The sequence below is a fragment of the Lycium ferocissimum genome, chromosome 2 (genome assembly GCF_029784015.1).
Source record: "Lycium ferocissimum isolate CSIRO_LF1 chromosome 2, AGI_CSIRO_Lferr_CH_V1, whole genome shotgun sequence".
Taxonomy (NCBI): Eukaryota; Viridiplantae; Streptophyta; class Magnoliopsida; order Solanales; family Solanaceae; genus Lycium; species Lycium ferocissimum.
Genome location: NC_081343.1, coordinates 29,859,274 through 29,876,762, shown reverse-complemented (window position 1 = coordinate 29,876,762; position 17,489 = coordinate 29,859,274). Strand labels below are relative to the sequence as shown.

General features: G+C 39.9%; 1 protein-coding gene across 1 annotated transcript; it reads right to left on the bottom strand.

Moving 5' to 3' along the window:
* Nucleotides 1-440: 440 nt before the first annotated feature.
* Nucleotides 441-1,895, bottom strand: LOC132047974 (auxin-responsive protein IAA29-like). The gene is made up of 4 exons (XM_059438928.1): nt 1,588-1,895; nt 828-1,075; nt 607-697; nt 441-492 (listed from the first exon to the last, which is right to left on the bottom strand). The coding sequence occupies exons 1-4, from the start codon at nt 1,893-1,895 to the stop codon at nt 441-443; spliced, it is 699 nt and encodes a 232-aa protein (XP_059294911.1).
* Between the last annotated feature and the right edge of the window lie 15,594 nt (nt 1,896-17,489).

Genomic DNA, 17,489 nt, shown 5'->3' with positions numbered 1-17,489 from the left:
GTTTTGATTTGGTCTCTTTGGCCATTTCAATGTAGACAAGATTGTTGCCTTCCATGATGAAAACTAGCTAAAGGCCCTCTCAATATATAATTATTTACTTAATGCTTATTTTAGTAGTATTGATATTCTTTACAAAATTATGTATTACACGACTTAACATATACATACTTTTTGTCGGAAAACTAGTATTATTTACACTGATTAACGATACACATTACATAAATTCATACTGAAATACGTAGCATGTTACAGTATAATCGTAAAGTGTAACAAGCTGGGTTTTCGTTCAAATGAAACATAGCCAGCCAATTAATCAAGGCGAAATATGGGATGTTTTTGCTACTATAGATACCACAACTTAAATCTGAGGTATACTTGTCCATGCTACTCCATTAGCATCAGCAGAGTACTACGAATGTGATTTTCTTGAGCATCTTCCCTCATTTCTCATTCTTTTTTATCTCTATTCTTTTAACAGTCTCCACGAATGTTCTGCAAGAACCATTGATTGCCAAAAGTAAATACTAGAAGTAATTTCAGTTGATCTGATTTTTCTAAGTAACCTAAAGTTAATTAAATAACATAGCAAAGAAGATCAGTGCATACTTCCTTGGTACATCTCCAGCAAGCATCCAGTCTCCTTCTCTGTCTTGGTACAAGATCGCAAATCGCGTACTATTATTGCCACGATTTTGGTCTGTAGAAATTAATAATAATATGAAAATTCTTATCAATTAAATTTTCAGTATATACATGGTATTTTAGAAATTTTTCATACGATTAAATGAAAATAAAATTACTAATTAATAATATGCGAGTGAACTTACATTTTGGAAACATTTGAAGTAAATTGTGGATAAGAAGTTGATAAGAATCATCGAGGCTTAGATCAACCTCCCTTCCTATGGCTACTCCTTCCATCTTCACCTTCACATACATAGAGTTTCTTCCACCAACAATATTGTTTCTATAATTTGTAATCCAACCACCTTGATGATAATTCCCCTGAAGTTGTTTTTTTCTCCATGTGTCTATCGGTGGCCACCCAACTACTTGATTTTCTTCCTCAAAATCCCTATATTACAAGGAGAAAACATACACCTTTGGCAAAATACGTACTCATTTGAAACAAGTGTATATGTAGTTACAAAATTATCAACAAGAAGGAAATCCAGTCACACGAGAAATGGTTTATTAATTCATGTCTTTCAACTTTCATTTTATTATACTAAAAAGTTACTAAATCATTCTTTCTAACGAAAAAAAAGTCATTCAATTTTACTTAAGTATCACGAATGTCACTATTCAATAATTTTATAAGAAAAGAGTCATTCAATTTTGTCTAAGTATCACAACAGTCACTACCCACCAGAAGAAAACAAATGAGATTTTCTATGATAATTACGTCAAAATTGAGTGATTTTTCGATTATGAAGGATATTTAGTGATTTTCAGTGATTTTTTCATTACAAGAAATAATTTAATGACTTTGATACAGTAAAATAAAAATTGAGTGACTATACCTAAATTGTCTCCAGCAACGTAGTTATCTTCAAAGATAAAGAACGGAAGTTATCTTGTACTTACTTGTCACAAGCCTTAAAGGGTCTCTTCTTCCTTCCATGGTGATCATCATTATTATCTTCTTCTTCTTCATTTGGTTGGCCATTCCATATGAACAAAGACAGAGTTTTACATTCAAGTACTCCTCCATTGCTTTCCTGAAAGGCCTCTCCAGAACCTCTTTTCTGCTTCAACTCTGAGAAGTTATCAACAAAACTATTCTTCCTCCTCATCATCATGTCATCAAATCCAGCATTGCCATTTTGGTTGAATCCTTTGATATTGGTGGGAAAATGGTTACAAGGAAGAGCAAGACCGAGCTCAAGCTCCATATATCATATAATTATTATTGAAAATACTTTAGTATTTATATGAACAAACTATCTTTGAACAAATTATAAAATGAGCTGAAAAGAGAAGGCTAGCTAGCTTGGTTATATTCTATACTTGTTTGGCTTTACTTTGAAGTTGTGTTTATATATATAGTAGGCTTAAACAGAAATTAAAGAAAGAAGGTACCATTGCAGTGTCGGTAGATTGAAGTTGTGTCGGCTAAAAAAGTAGCACTGACATAGACCACTTCTCCCAATTTTCTAGCCCACCCTATGTCTATCTATTGTCCCCATACCAAACACATTGGAGTCTGGGACTTTTTTAGTATGGAAAAAAGAAAAAAAGAAAAAAACTGAAACAAAAAAAAAAAAAAAAAAAATACATAAGTAGGTTCCACGCACAGGTTTTGTGTATGAAAGAGGTTGCCCCCTTTGTTCTTTGGCCAATTTTTTTAAAAATTGTCGTTTTTTCTGTACTTTGACTGAAGATTAGTCATGTTTCAAAACGCCGAAATATCAATATTTTATATAAAACTTAATATCTTTTTACGTACAATAACGTTTACCATTACATTTAAGACACCTAAATGTTTGGATCGTCGTTTTAGGAGTTCTAAAGTGCCCAAGTAAGTTTTGTTTGTTTGGAAACTTGTTAGTATTATTTTGGTTCAACTTATATAGCAACAAAGATTCTAATTAAGCATCATTGGACGAAGGAGGGGATGAAGAAACTAGAGGACCTAGAGCCGTTGGTTAATAGGTATTTGCTTTGTCAAGCAAGGTGCACCGTTCCTCGGAGGAGAGAAAACAACCGGAAGATATTCATCCGTGTCACATAGAAAATTCGAGCACGAGTTAACAAAGCCATTAATATTAATTAAACCTTTGATACCATACAACACCCTTTCATCTATCTTGTAAAAGTTCATTATATTCTCTTGTTGTTCTTATTTTAGCAATGACAACAACAATTTCAGCTAAAAACACTTAACCTAGAGGCTGAAGAGTTCAAACCAACTTCCATGGAGAAAAATGGAGTGCCTTCTCTTCCCCACTTAGCCATTTTTCAGCAAACTCTTCTCCTTCTTTTCCTCCATTTTCACCCCTTCAACACACTTTTGCACAGCCAAAAACATGTCTCAAAGCTCCCAAACCTCAAACTTTGCTATAAAACCAGATGTTTGTGAATGCGGTTATTATTGTTGAATTTTTTATGGATTATTAACTCTAGAAATTAATAATAGACTTAAACAATCAAAGTAAATTAAAAACTTACTAATTTTTTTGTTATTGATAACTTCATCATAAACTAACAATACAAATTAACCGCATGAGTCAGAAATTTAAAAGAACTTAAATTACGCCTAATCTTCATCAGAATAGAAGTCCTCAATATCATCCTCAGAAAAATATTGGCGGTTTCTTAAGACGCATATTTTTTCAGTAGATGTTAGTTCTCTACCGATTGATGATGCTTGTTCTTCGGCCAACTTTAGCATGTAAAATCTACGTACAACGTCTTGCCAGCATTCTGTTGTTTTCTTTTCTAATCATTTGTACTACAAGCTCGCAAGTTTCTGGACCTACTCGAGGCATGGTTATTGAGTACCTTGTTGGGATTGGAGCGTTGAGATTTTCCAATGCGCAATGTAAGTATTGATTTGACAACACACCACGCATGACAATTTCAACAATCTATGACACATAAAGACTTGATTTGACAATACAATGCTACATTATTTGACCATTTTAATATGACTCTCACTTGTATTACGCACCATTTTAATGCACAATGTAAGTGTTGATTTGACAACACACCACGCATGACAATTTCAGCAATCTATGACACATAAAGACTTGATTTGACAATACAATGCTGCATTATTTGACCGTTTTAATATGACTCTCACTTGTATTGCGCACTATTTTAATGCACAATGTAAGTGTTGATTTGACAACACACCACGCATGACAATTTTTGCAATCTATTTAACATAAAGACTTGATTTGACAATACAATACTGCATTATTTGACCGTTTTAATATGACTCTCACTTGTATAAGCACACCATTTTAATGCACAATGTAAATGTTGATTTGACAACACACCACGCATGACAATTTCAGCAATCTATGACACATATAGACTTGATTTGACAATACAATGCTGCATTATTTAACGGTTTTAATATGACTCTCACTTGTATTGCGCACCATTTTAATGCGCAATGTAAGTGTTGATTTGACAACACATCACGCATGACAATTTCAGCAATCTATTTAACATGAATGTTGGACGAGTGAAAAACTCATCAATTTCACAAGTCTAAGTCTTACAAGTCATTGAAAAAAAAATCAAAGTTCATAGAAAAAATGTCTCAAGATGCTTCAACTGTTAAGGTTTCACTATTTTGGGATGGAGTTATCGTTGAGGACAATTACTCCATTCATTATAGTATCAAACCAAAAGACCATGTTAAATTTCCAACAACTTTAAATTATGAAACACTAGTCAGTTACATGCACCAAAGAATGAAAACTACACCAATTGAGTTTGGAATCTCAATAGCAGGCAGATATCCACAAACAATATCAAACGGTGTAGTGCGTTATGGCATGCACAATATCAACGATGATGAATCTTTGAGTGATTATTTGGGATCGCCGGAAGAATATAGTGATTTAGTATCCATTAAAGTTCTTGAGAGGTATGTTGAAACAATACCTAGACAAGAAGTCCCTCAAGTCCAGCCTATTCATGGTAACACTTATGGGGACTTTAGTTCTTATGGAGACATTTTGAGTGGTTAAGTGTCACTGGAAATCTAAGCCAACAATTTAATCAAGCTTACAATGAAAATTGGTAAATATGCATTTTTTTTTATAATTATTGTGTGTAGTGGCACGTGTTTGTTGTATGAATTGGTAAATAACCATTTTTCAAATCTTTATAGGAGCTATTCTCAAAACTCGTGTTGGTACCAAATATGGATGTTGGTCAATCCTCTCAGTTCGGTGGAGTTGATCATTCTCCACACCATGACAATGCTTATGAACAACAATAAGTTCATCACCTTTATATTAAATAACCTGTGTCTATATATAATGTTGGTATTTAAAATATGTTACTTTTCATGTAGGAGGAGGAATGCACTTGATAATGAAGATTTTCCAAATTATTATGAGTCATCATCAAGTGATGAAGATGAAATAGCTAATAATGCAGAGGTAACCGATGATGAAGATGATGATGATGTTCAAGTTGGTATGACCAACAATATTCCTCAAAGCCAAAACCAACAAGAACCAATGCACCACCACGTACCACCACCGATGGCAAAAAACTCAATTTCTGAAAGCCCAATTCAGTGGCATTCTAACAATATTCCTTATCTTGACAACCTGCAAGGTCATGATGATGCATTTGTCTTCACAAGAGAAAATGATCATAGTCACCTAATAACCTGGATTGAACCAAAGGATCTCAACAGAGATCAATGCTACCTTGCAAAAGGAATATTGTTCGCATCCAAAAAGGCATTGCAATCGTCAAAATTTATTGTTTTAAGGACATGAGGGAGTTTAAGGTTGATCAGTCAAACACAAAGATGTGGAGGCTAGTTTTCTAGACGACGGTATCAAGGCTGTGAGTGGTTGCTTTGGGGAATTGTTACGCCTGATGGTATGTGGGCTATCACAAAATTCCTCCAAAAACACACTTGTGATATAGAAGACAATCGAGTAGATCATTATAATTTAGATACAAACATGATTGCTCAAGTATTACTTAAAGACGTTGCTGAAACGCCAAGTTAACTTATCCTACCTAGTACATTACATGTCTTATATCAATTAAAAGATCATTACTAAATGTTGTTTGTTTAAACTTGTGCAGGATCCCTATCAAAGATTGCATTAGAAACGTTCAAACCGTATATGGTAAAACTATAAGCAATAGAAAGGGATTTCTCGGGCGTAGACGCACTTTTGAGATGATATTTGGAAATTAGCATACCTCTTTTCAATCACTGCCAAGGTATCTAGCAGCTCTACAACATTTTAATACTGGTATTGTTGTAGAGTGGCGGCTTATAGAGGGTAAAATTTTTAAACTTCATATTTTGGACATTCAAACCATGTATTGATTGGTTTGCTCACTGCCGGCCAGTGATATCCATAAATGGCACATGTATATGGTGCATACGACATCAAGCTCCTAATTGCAGTAGGAATGGATGCCAATGAGTCAACATTCCCTCTTACTTTCGCAATTGCTGCTAACGAGAGCAACGACACATGGGGCGTCTTTTTGACCCATTTGAAGACTCATGTTATTAAGGATTGTCCGGGCATATGTGTGCTGTCTGCTCGTCATAAAGGCATATTGCACAATATGAATAATTTGTCGGGGTGGTAGCCTCCCCTTGTTTACCATCGCTATTGCTTAAGGCACTTGAATGCAAATTTACAATCAAAGTTCCACAATGGCACGCTAAACAAATTGATGTGGGGTCAATTTTATGGAGCATCAACAAAGAAAATGGGCTTCAAAAATGGATCCGATCGTGCTTAGTGAACCCGCATATGTTTGGTTGATGAGGCTCGAAATTGAAAAATGGACGCTTCATGCTGATGGAGGCAAAAGATGGGACATGCTCACAACAAACAGATCGCCAATGGTGAGCATGACTTTCAAGCAGGTTGTGGAGCGATTTGTGGTTAGGACAAGGCAGGCCGGAGCAATATTAGCCGAACGCGGGACATGGATGCCAAAGCCCTCCAATACGATGGAGCATTACAGAAAAAAATGTGAGCTTCACCAAATAACTGAGTATGACCCCATTCAACGTGTGTATGAAGTTAGGATGGGCTATTACAACAGAAGTGGTGGAAACGTGCATACCGTTTACGAGGAAACAAGAACACGCACTTGTGGTAAGTGGCAAACGCACCACTACGCCGTGTTCTCATGTCAGAAAGTGCTTCGAGAGAATGAAAAAAACGGTAACAAGTTATGTGGCGGGGGAATACAAGGTCCAAAGTTACTTTAGAGCATATTCTGGCCAATTCCACCCACTTGGTAATGAAGCTTATTGGCCAAACGAGCCATTTTCGATGGTTGCTAACAAGGATTACATCAGGAAATTGGGCATTAACTCACGGAGTCGTAGACCCAATCAAATGAATGTTAGTGAAAGAACTTACTTCCGACAAGTGCTTTACGTAAGCAATATGGCCATGACAAGCGTTTGTGCGGGCAATAAGGCCGTGCGGAACAAGCACGTCTCGAAGCACAGCCTCTACAACTTGAAGATTGTATTGTTACTGTAATTTAGTATTGTATTTCTTTGAATTAGTATTGTAATTTAATGGAATGAATTATTTTTGAATAAGTATAAACTTCTCGTATTTGATGAATTATTATTAAATAAAATATTTAAATTTGTACATTCAAATATAAAATTTAAACATAAAGATAACAAGTTTCCAAACAATACAAAATACACATTACATTAAAAAAAAATGCAGATTACAGAAAAGACATAGCAAAAACAAAAAAGACAAAAGAAAAATAACAACATAATATAAAAAATTAAAGGTAGATCAAAATATATATTTTTTGTACATTCGATTTGACTAAATAATAAAATACTTAATAGAAGTTTCCAAACATACAAAACTTACTTCGGGGCACTTTAGAACCCCTAAAACGACGATCCAAACATTTAGTTATACTTGATGTAATGAGCCGACATTATTGTACGCAAAAAAAAGATATTAAGTCTTATATAAAATATTGATATTTCGGGATTTTGAAACATGACTAATCTTTGCCCAAAGTATGGAAAAAACGTGATTTTGATAGCTTAAAAAAAAAAAGTAGCCTCTTTCACGCACAAAATATGTGCTTGAAAGGACTAAACTCAAAAAGTTACAGCTTCGTCCTTTCACGCACATAATTTGTGCGTGAAACCTACTTACGTATTTATTTATTTTTTTGTGTCGGTTTGTTTTTTTTTTTTTTTTTTTTTTACATACTAAAAAGGTTGCGGACTCGACTTATTGCTGACATTTCCTTCTTTAATTAGTGTCTCTCTCACAAATTTTAGGTAACACACTACCAATGTGTGTTTTCCACTTTCATTTTTTTGTTCCCTTTTTTTTTTAGGGGGGTGGGGATCAATGCAATTTAGCTAACGATACGGAAAAATTATAGAAAAACTTCAAATAAAATATATAATTAAACTAGTGGCGCAAAGAATTTAATCTTGTTAGAGGACTTATATATTATTGTTATTGTTATTGTTATTGTTGTTGTTGTTATTATTATTATTATTATTATTATTATGGTAATATATTTAACTCATTTTTGTTTTTTATATATGACGATGGCATGATCATGATTTGAGTTTAAATGAAACGAAGATTCAAATATGTAGTCATTGTTGGAGAGGAAGAATTAGGGGTGGGTGTTGGGGTTATGAGTTTCAAATATGTGTATTATGTGCATTAGTACTACCAAGCTGATGATCATTCTACCCGATAAGCTAGTATTTGATGATTCATTGTACTTGATTAACAATCTGATCATTCCACTCGATTAAAATTTTTTCTATTTAATGAGAAAATTAGTATATGATTGTTCGATTTGATTATTACGTTGTTAGTTAATTCACCTCTACTTGAAAGTAATTTTATAGAGAATAAAGAACTTATATAAAAGAGTTATTAGCATATTATTTTGAATTGGTCTTCTAGAACAAAGAGAAGTTGACACATTTCGAGTATTAACAATCAATCAACTAATCAAACTTCCTTTTGTAGCACATCCGTCCTGCTAAATAGAAGGGAATTCTTCATAAGAAGTTAGACAACCTAGGACCTCGTCACATGTGATCATTTTAGCTGTCTTTGTTTTAAAATTTTACCCAACGTCTCACAGTAACCTTATCATACCAACGTGATCAGCTGGTCCTTTTTTGTTTTAACATACGTCCATAGGATGTAAGAAGTTGTTCCATCCTATTTATGAACAACTGAAAGTTTCATTCATATATACATCTATGTCTTATGACTGCAATATTAATCGGCGACATTTCTCATCTCTATGTGCATCTCAAGCTAGCGAATCTTACTAGTCATACCTGTATGCGGTTATAAACACCCAAGGGTATTTAGGAACGGTGAGTCCGGAGACTTCGGGTCTCGAAATATAAAGAGAAAGCATGCTCGGGGGACTCAGAGCGTAGGCGAGACGTTTTCGCAATCGCAAGAGTCTCAAACGGATCTATACAGCTGTCTCCCACACCCAACAACTCTCATCACATCAGATGTCATCAAGCAGAGTGCCACTATGCACAGAGTCCAAGTTGCGTCACTCAACTGACGTCACCTAAGGCAATAACATACCAAGGGTTTGTCTATATAAACGAAGCTTAGGAGAGAAGAAAGCATCATCACACTTTTGTACCCAAGTTCTCACTTCTTATATTACTATTTGGATAAGAAATGTACTTACTCTCGGAGATCTGATCATTATAGTGATTTCCTTACTTTCCATTTACACCGTTAACTTAGATAAATATTATTACTTGTATCCCTTATAAGAAAAAAAAAACAAACCCCGAGCTCGTTCGAGAGAGTCTCCGGATTGAATACGACCTCTTGTCTTTAAACTCGTACAAACAAATCTCTAACTTCATTTTTTGGTAGCTAACGATTTTACTAGAAAAAAATAAGGCACCGTGCGGGGATAGATAAAATAGAGTTGTCTTGATCTGTAGCTGATTTTCTTAGAAATCTCGAAACAAACTTCACCGACGAAAGAAAGTATGGTAGAAGAGGATAATGTCGTTCGCAACGAGCCAGAACTGGAGGTTGCACCTGCACTCGTAAAACATCGAGACTTGGAAGAGCGGTCTAATACGACACGAACCGAGGCAGAGGAAACAGTAGAGTAAAACATAAAGTGAAGAGGACTCACACAATCGCCAATCAGAGTGTCGCGAGGAGCGACCTCGAGAATGATACTCGAAGAAAAGAGGAGAGAACCCCATTCTAAAGTGTAGGATGTTCGTGTGATCTAAGGCACTCCTTCTGGCTGGCTCTAGCCACAATCTTGGCAAAAAATAGTGCCATAATGAAGCACATGGAAAAGTTCCTAGAATCTCTGCAGGAACGGCACCTAGCTGTCAGCCAAAAGACGATGAAGCCACAGGGGCTCTTGATGCATCTGCGATCGACATAGTAAGAACAGAACCTGCAGTGTCGGGAGTTGACCTGGCAAAGCTTACGGCATTGGAGAAAGAACTACATGAAAGAATAAGCCAGATACTGGGGTCCATCCTGTATTGAAAGGGGTCGGAGCAAGAAAATACGGGAAAATACCGTATACGGAATATGCAGCCCTAGAACTCATTCCGAAAAAGTTTAAAATGCCTGACATACCCAATTATGACGGCACGACGGATCCGACTGAGCACATCGTAACCTTCAAAGCAGCAATTACAGGACACGATTTGCAACAGCATCAAGTTGAATCTGTCATGCTGAAAAAACTCAACCAAACGCTCACAAAAGGAGCACTCTTTTGGTATACCCTCTTACCTGAACACTCTATTGATTTTTTTGCTACTCTTGCAGATGCATTCGTCAAAGCCCACGCGGGAGCCCAAAGGGTCGAAACTCACAAAGCAGATGTGTTTACCATAAAACAAAGGAAGGACGAGACGCTTCGCAACTTTGTGGAGCATTTTAAAGAAAAGAGGACGCACTTACTCGCGATTTTTAAAGGTCGTCGTCGCCGACTTTGTCGATGGTTTGAACACGTCGGATAAAGCTGAAGGAAAGCTTGAAGGAACACCCAGCTAATTCATGGAACGAGGTAAACAGCAGGTACACTGCTAAGATGAGAATAGAAGCAGGTCACAATGTCGGTAACACGGGAGGATAGTAGGGCAGACCCTGTAATAACCCGCAATACCGACAAAGAGATCCTACGGGGTGGTTCGAGCCTTACTCAATTTAACCATTACCTAGGTATGAGCGATAGGAAGGAAAGCAGAGGTACGACTAAGGTCAGCCCAGAAGGGATAGGGGACCGCCATAGAGGAGGCTCGCAAATGATGCAGGGCCACCTACCGTAGCCTCTTACAACTTTAATGTGGAGGCCGTGGAGCTGTCATGGCCATGAAAGGAAAGAAGGAGGCTTAATTCCCAGTCATAGCTAGATCCAACCCGAACAAACAAGGTATGGATATAGAACTCTGGTGCGAGTTTCACAAAATATAGGTCACTCTACGGAGGAATACAAACACCTAAAATATGAAGTGGCAGACCTCGCGAGGGGTCATTTGAAGGAATTTTTTAGTAATCGATCCAAGTATGTCAAGGAAAAAGGGATCGGGACTCCGCAGGATTGACCAACTCGGCCAGGAACGATAAACATGATCGCAAAAGGGACTATGGTCGGGGCAACACCTCGAACACTTCAGCCAGTGTGCGCAACATTATCCTGAAAGAGGATGAGGGATGAGCACAACAATCCTGTCACATTCAGCAAAGAGGAACGAGAAAGCATCGAGGACCCTTACGCCAATGCTCTGGTAATCTCTATCCAAATAGTTCAATTTAACATTAAGCACGTATACTTGTTGATCCGGGTAGCGCTGTCAATGTTGTACAACTCCAAGTGATCAAGGAGATGCGGCTCACGAAACTGATGATCCCCGTCGTACAAATTTTGACTGGATTCAACCTATCCAGCGAAACAATCAGGGGCAGATTGAGCTGGAAACGTACGTTCAGAGAGTGTCAATGTAGTCGTTGCTCGACGTTCTCAAAGGGGGAAGGCCGTGATTACATTCCATAAAGGTTGTCCCATCAACTTATCATCAAGTGATAAAGTTCTCGACACCCTCAAGAGTGGCCCTAGGCGAGGGGGATGTCAAAGAGTGGCCCAACAGAGATCATTTACGTGGCAGGCACCCGATCACGAGCGGATAGCTGTAATCACGTAGAAGCTCGATCCCGAGGATAATCCTCGGGTCGAGCCGTGGTGTAAATCAATAATAACCACTCATTCGGAAGGCCTCGCAGATAGGGTACCACGAGATTTCGTCCGCCCGAGGAATCGAACGCGGGAAGGTTCACGCCCGAAGACCTTGAACTCACCTTTTGCCTACCAAGCAGGCTAGGAGAACAGGTATATCTAGGCTCGGGTCTAAACCCTGAGTTCAGGAAAAACTTAGTTATGTTCATATATGACAAAGTTAGTAGCTTTACTTGGTCGGTATTCGATATCACAGGTGTACCTTCGGAGGCGGTCCTACACAAAATGGACATGAGTCCAGATTGCCTACCAGTTAAGAAAAAATGGTACCTAGTATCAGTAGAGCGTAGCCAATTTGTCAAAGAGGAGGTGGCACGACTCATCCTGCAAAAAGGGTAGTCCGAGAAGTAAATACCCCGATTGACTGGCAAACGTGGTGGTACTCCCTAAAAAACCTAACACTTTTCAAATGTTTTTAGATTTAAAATATTTGAATATAGCTTGCCTAGGAGTTCAAACCATGCCCCATCTGGATCAAGTGGTTGACACGGTGGCCGAGCATAAGCTATTCAGCTTCCTGGATTTATCCGTGGGGTTCGGTCAAATACGACTTAACCCTACGGATCAGGAAAAAAATTCATTTGTAACGGAGTATGGGACTTATTGTTACGAAGTCATGCCATTTGGCATGAAAAACGCCGGGACTACTTTTCAGCGATTGGCCCAATGGATGTTTGCTGTCAATTGGGTCGAAACGTGGAAATATATTTGGATGATATAATCGTTAGGTCCCTGGGAACAAAGGAACATGTCAAGCATTTGCAGGAAGTGTTCGAGATTCTCCGAAAGCATAATTTCAAATTAGACCCCCAAGAGGGTATTCTTGGGAGTAAAGCTCGTGAAAATTTTTGGGATTCATATGTCGAGAAGGGGATCGAGGCCAATCCGATCACATTCGAAAGCTTGGGAGCCCGAGGTACTAAGATGCGCTAAGTGTGCGGAGGTAATAACCGATCGAAGGATAACTGCTGGACAATTCATATCTCGATTGTCCGAGCGGTGCCAAAAATTCTCCGGCTTACTTAAAAAGAAGCAGGATTTCCAATGGAACCTAGAGTGTCGTTGTGCCTTGAGAGACCTCAAAAGGTATCTGTCTAACCCGTCTCTGCTCATAAAACTAGAAGAAGGAGAGTCGCTGTTGATCTACCTCGCTGTATCCGAAACCGTTGTAAGTGTTGTGCTTGTCCGAGAGAAAAAAGGTACGCAATCTCCTGTTATTACATTAGCAAGGCCATGATTGAGTCGAAGCCTGCTACCCTTACCTGGAGAAGTTGGCTTTAGCCTTCGTGATAGCTTCTTGAAAGTGGAGGCCCTGCTTTCGATGTCATCCTATATGCGTAGTCTCTATTTTCCCCCCGTGGAACATACTGCATAAGCCCGAACTCTCAGGTCGATTAGTAAGTTGGTAAATTGAGTTATGCGCGTACGATATGACCTATAGCCCCCAAACCGCCATCAAGTCACAGGCATTAGCCGACTTCGTAGACGATTATAGCCCGGTATAATGCTGCTTGCTTACTCGAAGATAGTCCGAGAAACCGACGCTGCCTCTCGAGAGTGGGTGTCATACATGGATGGGGCTTCCAGTATAAAAGGCACGGGGCTAGGGATTGTCCTCGTGGCGCCCTCAGGGGCCACGACCAAGTTGTGCCATCAAATGTGTTTCTTTAACTAACAATGAGGCTGAGTATGAGGCCGCAATTGCAGGTTTGGAATTAGCCAATGAGCTTGGAGTCGAAGATATTGAGCTCAAAAGCGATTTGCAGCTGATCGTCAATCAAATACTGGGGAGATACGAAGCCAAAGATAGCCAGATGAAGGAATATTTGAGCAAAACCATCTCCCTACTAACCCGTTTTCGGAAATGGAAAGTGATGCACATCTCGCGGGAAATGAACTAGGAAACTGATGCTTTGGCCAACTTGGGCTCTTCGTCCGGAACAACTCAGGGAGGATCGGATTCCATAGTCCACCCCCTGAACTCTGTTCTGGATTTGGGCATGCACGAAGTAAATGTCGCGAGCCTAACTTGGGACTGGTGAAATGATATCATCAACTATTGACAGGCAGGGACTCTTACGCGTAAACTTCTAAAGAAGCTCGAGTGCTGAGGACGAAGGCAGCCGGGTATTGCATACACCAGGAAGAGCTGTACCGAAGATCCTACCTAGGACCTCTGGCCAAATGTATAGGACCGGTGGAAGCCGAGTACGTGATATGGGAAATACATGAAAGAAATTGAGGAAATCACGAGGGAGAGCGGAGTCGCTGGTGAGAAAGATAGTAAGGGCGGGGTATTATTGGAACCGGATAGAAGAAGATGCAAAGGCCTACGTCCGAAAATGTGAAAAATGTCAGCACCATTCGCCAATAATACATCAACCGGCTGAACCCCTCCACTCAGTGCTAGTCCCCTGGCCATTCATAAAATGGGGAATGGATGTCGTGAGGCCATTACCAGGTGCCATCGGGAATCAAAGGTTTCTCTTGGTCCTCACCGATTACTTTTCAAAGTGGGTCGAGGCTAAGGCTTACAAGAAGATTCAAAAAAGGCAGGCTATCGACTTCATATGCAATCACATCAAATGCAGGTTTGGGATACCCAAAGAGATCGCTTGTGACGACATCCGACATTTTGTGGGGAAAAAGGTCACGAAGTTTCTCAAACGGTTAAACATCAAAAGGATCACTTCATCGCTGTATCACCCATGCTCAAATGGACAGGTGGAATCAACCAACAAAATTATCGTTCAGAGCCTCAAGAAAAGGCTAGAAAAATCAAAGGGTAAATGGGCAGAAGAACTACCGGGAGTATTATGGGCATTTCGAACCACGACTAAAACAAGCACGGGAGAAACACCTTTTTCTATGATCTATGGAGCTAAAGCCCTTATACCAGTAGAAATGGGCGAGCTTAGATTCTGATATTCGCAGGCGTACGAGTCCAATAAAGAAGCGATGTCAACAGGGATGGAGCTACTGGAAGAATGCAGAGAGTTGGCCCTTATACGGCTACCAGCTCAGAAGCAGAAAGTGAAAAAATATGTCAACTGGAAAACGCACTTGAGGCATTTCAAAATCGGTGACTAGGTCCTCAGAAAGGTCACCCTCGCGATAAAAGATCCGAGTGCGGGAAAATTGCAAGCCAACTGGGAAGGACCGTATTGGATTATCGACATCGCGGGCAAATGAGCGTATCGACTCCAGGATGAATCCAGGAAAGAATTAAGCAACAACTGGAATGTTAGTAAGTTGAAAAGATTCTACCTCTAAGAACAGGGAGAATCAGGTACGTTTTGCTCCTTCCTGAGTAGCCTTTTGATTACGTGTTTCGCCTTTTGCCTTAACAAAGACTGTCTGCAAAATGAGGGAACTATGTTTCAAATAGCAAGCGGGCACATTTTTCACTTTTTTCCTTGATCGAGGTTTTATCCCGATCGGGTTTTCCTAGTAAGGTTTTTAACGAGGCAACCCTTGGAAATAATTTTTCAAAAATGGGCAAGTCAAGCCCCCGTGGACAAACCCCGCAATGTGTCGGGACGATTGCTCATAAACTGGGACTGCTGGCAGTCGCTGAAGTTGCTAAGCCACTTTCTTTTCTTGAAATTTTGTAAAGCAATAGCGGGAAGGATCATGTACTTACAAGGCGAGTCGTCCCTTGCAAACTTGAAAGAATGAAATAACACTTGACCGATAACCTGGGCAAATATGTCTAACATATTGTAAAAACGTCCGGGCAAAATCAAACTCGGGAGCTACATTGCCCCGTAAAATCACTTCAATCAACACGACACGATCGAAAGGCCTCAACGCCTGCTGGTTCCTCGAACTCAAATTTGTACATTTACATGGGGTTGAGACGTCTTCCCCATCAGCACCTCAAACAACGTGCCGTGCTTTGTTTCGAAACTGGACATTATGAGATCCTAATTTCCGGGCTAGCGTTCTCGGAAGTGACATTCCTGGGTTGGGATAAGGCAAGATGACCGCAAACAGCAAAACGCCAAAAGTACCATGACGGCATGCACCGGTCATCAACCTTGAGGCTTAAACAACAACGCTCAAATAAACGCATAGTTCCGGTAGATGGGCGTAGCGGTTACGCCTCGACGGGTAAGTGCTAACAAAGCCAACAAGCCATTAAGTGGCTATAATCGTTGAAAAAAAAAAAACTAAGCGATTGTCAAAGCGTAAAAAGAAGAGCGAGAAATATGAATCATCATTTTCAAAAATGCGCAAATATACGGTACCATAGAACATATGGGGATACAACACCGAGAACATCTTGCGACTGGAACCACGAATGCTTCAGCAAAAACGTGGGCAAAAGCCACTAAGCTAACACAAACGAATTGGTGTGTAAACCAGGAATATCCGCGAAGACATAAATAAAACAAATCAAATAGTACAGTACGAAGGCCGGAGCAGTCATCGATCTTCTCAAAAATGGCGTGCAGGCCGATTTACGGCAACAACAACAAAAGGCAAAAAATAGTTTATCACGGCTGAGCAGAGCGAGGGATGCCTTCATCAAGAGAGCCAGCAGAGGCATCTAAAGAGTGCGGCGTCTCACCACACAGATCTTTCATATGCATGTTCGCTTCCCCTAGGCTAATTTCGGCGTCAACCACTGCCGAAGCCACATCGATCATCCCTTTCTTCCACTTCCTTCAGCACTTCAAGGCGAGTCTTCAAAACAGCATAATCCCAGAGCAGAGTGGCTTTCCGCTGATCGGACTCTCGGCGGAGCATCAGTTTTTAGTTCCTGGCTCGGATAAAGGCACGAGAGGCTTCAAAGGCTTGAACCCTGGCCTGCATAGTGTCATGGTTTAATTCAGCCTTTACCACGCGGTTTGCCATTAACTCCCGAGCGTGGGTCGTAAACACGGAGTTGGGCTACCTCCTCCCGAAGGCGCCAGTTCTCCTCCGACAACCTTTTCAAGTCTCAGAAGGAAGAAAAAACACCCTTAAAAAGTTCGCTGGCAGAAGCAACAACGGCGTGGCCCTGAAATCAAGGATAAGAGACGCAATAAGCTTAGGGAATGAGGGGCATGAAAGCACATAAGTGTCAGGGGAACAATTGCAGGAAATATGTGAGTGTACCCGAATAAAGAGGCCTGAAATGTACGTCAGACAGGCTTCCAAATTAGGATACGAGCCCACTATGGGTGCCGGGGGGACGGAATGACCAGCTCCCACATCCCCATGACCTACACTCAGAAGACTACCCGCATCATCTCCAGGCTCGCCTGCAGCATCATCAAACAGGGGTTCAACACTCCTAGATACAGCTCGCCTGCAGCATCATCAAACAGGGGTTCGACACTCCTAGATACAACTCTTTCCCCTTCGTCGTCCTCCACCAAGATCGCTTTCAGGGTATCTGTCTTTCTGGGACGGCTCAGCTGGCGACGCGTGCTTACCTTACTCTTTGGCTGATCCCTAAGGAGGACGCCTCGCCGTCGCCCGGAAGCCCTTGCTTC